We start from the raw sequence: 1,274 nt of genomic DNA, 5'->3' as shown, positions 1-1,274 counted from the left end.
TTATTCTCCGAGGTCCGTGTAAGAGACTGTCTCCTTAGGGGTGCCAGCTATTCCTGCCTCCTCCGTTAGGAACCCACGATGCCTTCCGTCGCACCCCCTGGAGTCACCTCCTGAGATTAGGGATGATGTTGAAACCATCTTGATAACCCTCCAGCACCAAGCTCCATGCCACAAAGCAAACGCTCAATTAATCTCGATCTGATCAAACCAAAACCCAGTGGAAATTGGTTCCAGGGGCCGGAGGGGACTGAGGTGGGGCAGGTGGGGAAAGCCCCACAGCTCTATCTAGAAGAGCCGCCTACTTACGGGAGTGATGGCCCCGCAGACGCCTACGGGCTCGTGCCTGGTGAAACACACGACGTTGTCATCTAGAAGAGAGTTTACGATGCTAGATTCATCTCGGTGAAAATCTTTTAAACGGTAAAAAGACAAGAAAGAAACGCAGCAACCCACGGAGGTGCCGGCTCTACGTCTCGTCTGGGATGCAAAAAAGCGATTTTAAATTCCATTTCGAAAGTAAAACTCCTTAGAAGAAAGATCGGCTTGAGGGCCATTCCTTTTGGGGGCAGGGTCGGGGGGAGGCCTGGAGAAGACCAGGGGTGCTCTGAAGACGGACGGGGAGGAACGGGAAGACAGAACCCCCGAAAGACCCCGGCTCACCTGTGGGGATGGTTTTGCCCTGTATCTTGTCCGCCCACCCCGCGAAGTACCGCAGGGTCTTGACACAGCCCTCCAGGTCGATGAAGAAGGCGTGGAGAAACGGCTTGCCCGTGTCCATCGTTTCCAGGGTCTGTAACGAGAAGACGGCAGCCTCAGGCCTGGCCTTTCCTTCGCTTCCACGGTAGGTCAAGGACGGGGCTGGACGGGGTCGGGGGGAGAGTGCGCTTGGCCATCGCCCTCCGCCCCTCCCAGCCAGGGGCATCTCTTCAGAAAGCGAGACGCTACATCGAACATCAGAGCCGTCCTGGACCCTCCGGGGCGCTCTGATTTCGGAATGCGTAGAGCCGGGGGGTCGGCCGGAGCGCCAGCGTGCGTCCCCACGAAGGACAGCACCCGTGGGGACGACGTGCGGCCTCGCTGGGAGGCAGGATGCTCTAGCGCGTGGTCGTCCGTCCAGCGTGCAGCAGCCTCAGCGGCGTGACCTGGCCACACGGATTCGCACACTCCCGAGAAGCTTCTGGAGGGTTAGCTGTCTCCCTCCAACGCAAGAGAAACGGAGGACGTAGTCCAGCTGATGGCACGTCGTGGAGGGAGTGACCGGCCGAGCCCAGAAG

The 1,274-nt window shown here is 58.9% G+C and overlaps 1 protein-coding gene across 1 annotated transcript in view; it reads right to left on the bottom strand.

Moving 5' to 3' along the window:
- Window positions 1-1,274, bottom strand: part of ALDH1A3 (aldehyde dehydrogenase 1 family member A3) — a 30,341-nt gene that overhangs the window by 23,156 nt on the left and 5,911 nt on the right. The window contains 2 exon segments of the mRNA XM_025041235.1: window positions 307-368; window positions 661-790. Coding sequence (XP_024897003.1) covers window positions 307-368; window positions 661-790 — 192 coding nt within the window.

Source organism: Pteropus alecto, unplaced genomic scaffold (assembly GCF_000325575.1).
Source record: "Pteropus alecto unplaced genomic scaffold, ASM32557v1 scaffold59, whole genome shotgun sequence".
NCBI classification, from domain to species: Eukaryota; Metazoa; Chordata; class Mammalia; order Chiroptera; family Pteropodidae; genus Pteropus; species Pteropus alecto.
Note: the sequence above shows the minus strand (reverse complement) of the source record. Positions and strands in the feature narration are given on the sequence as shown.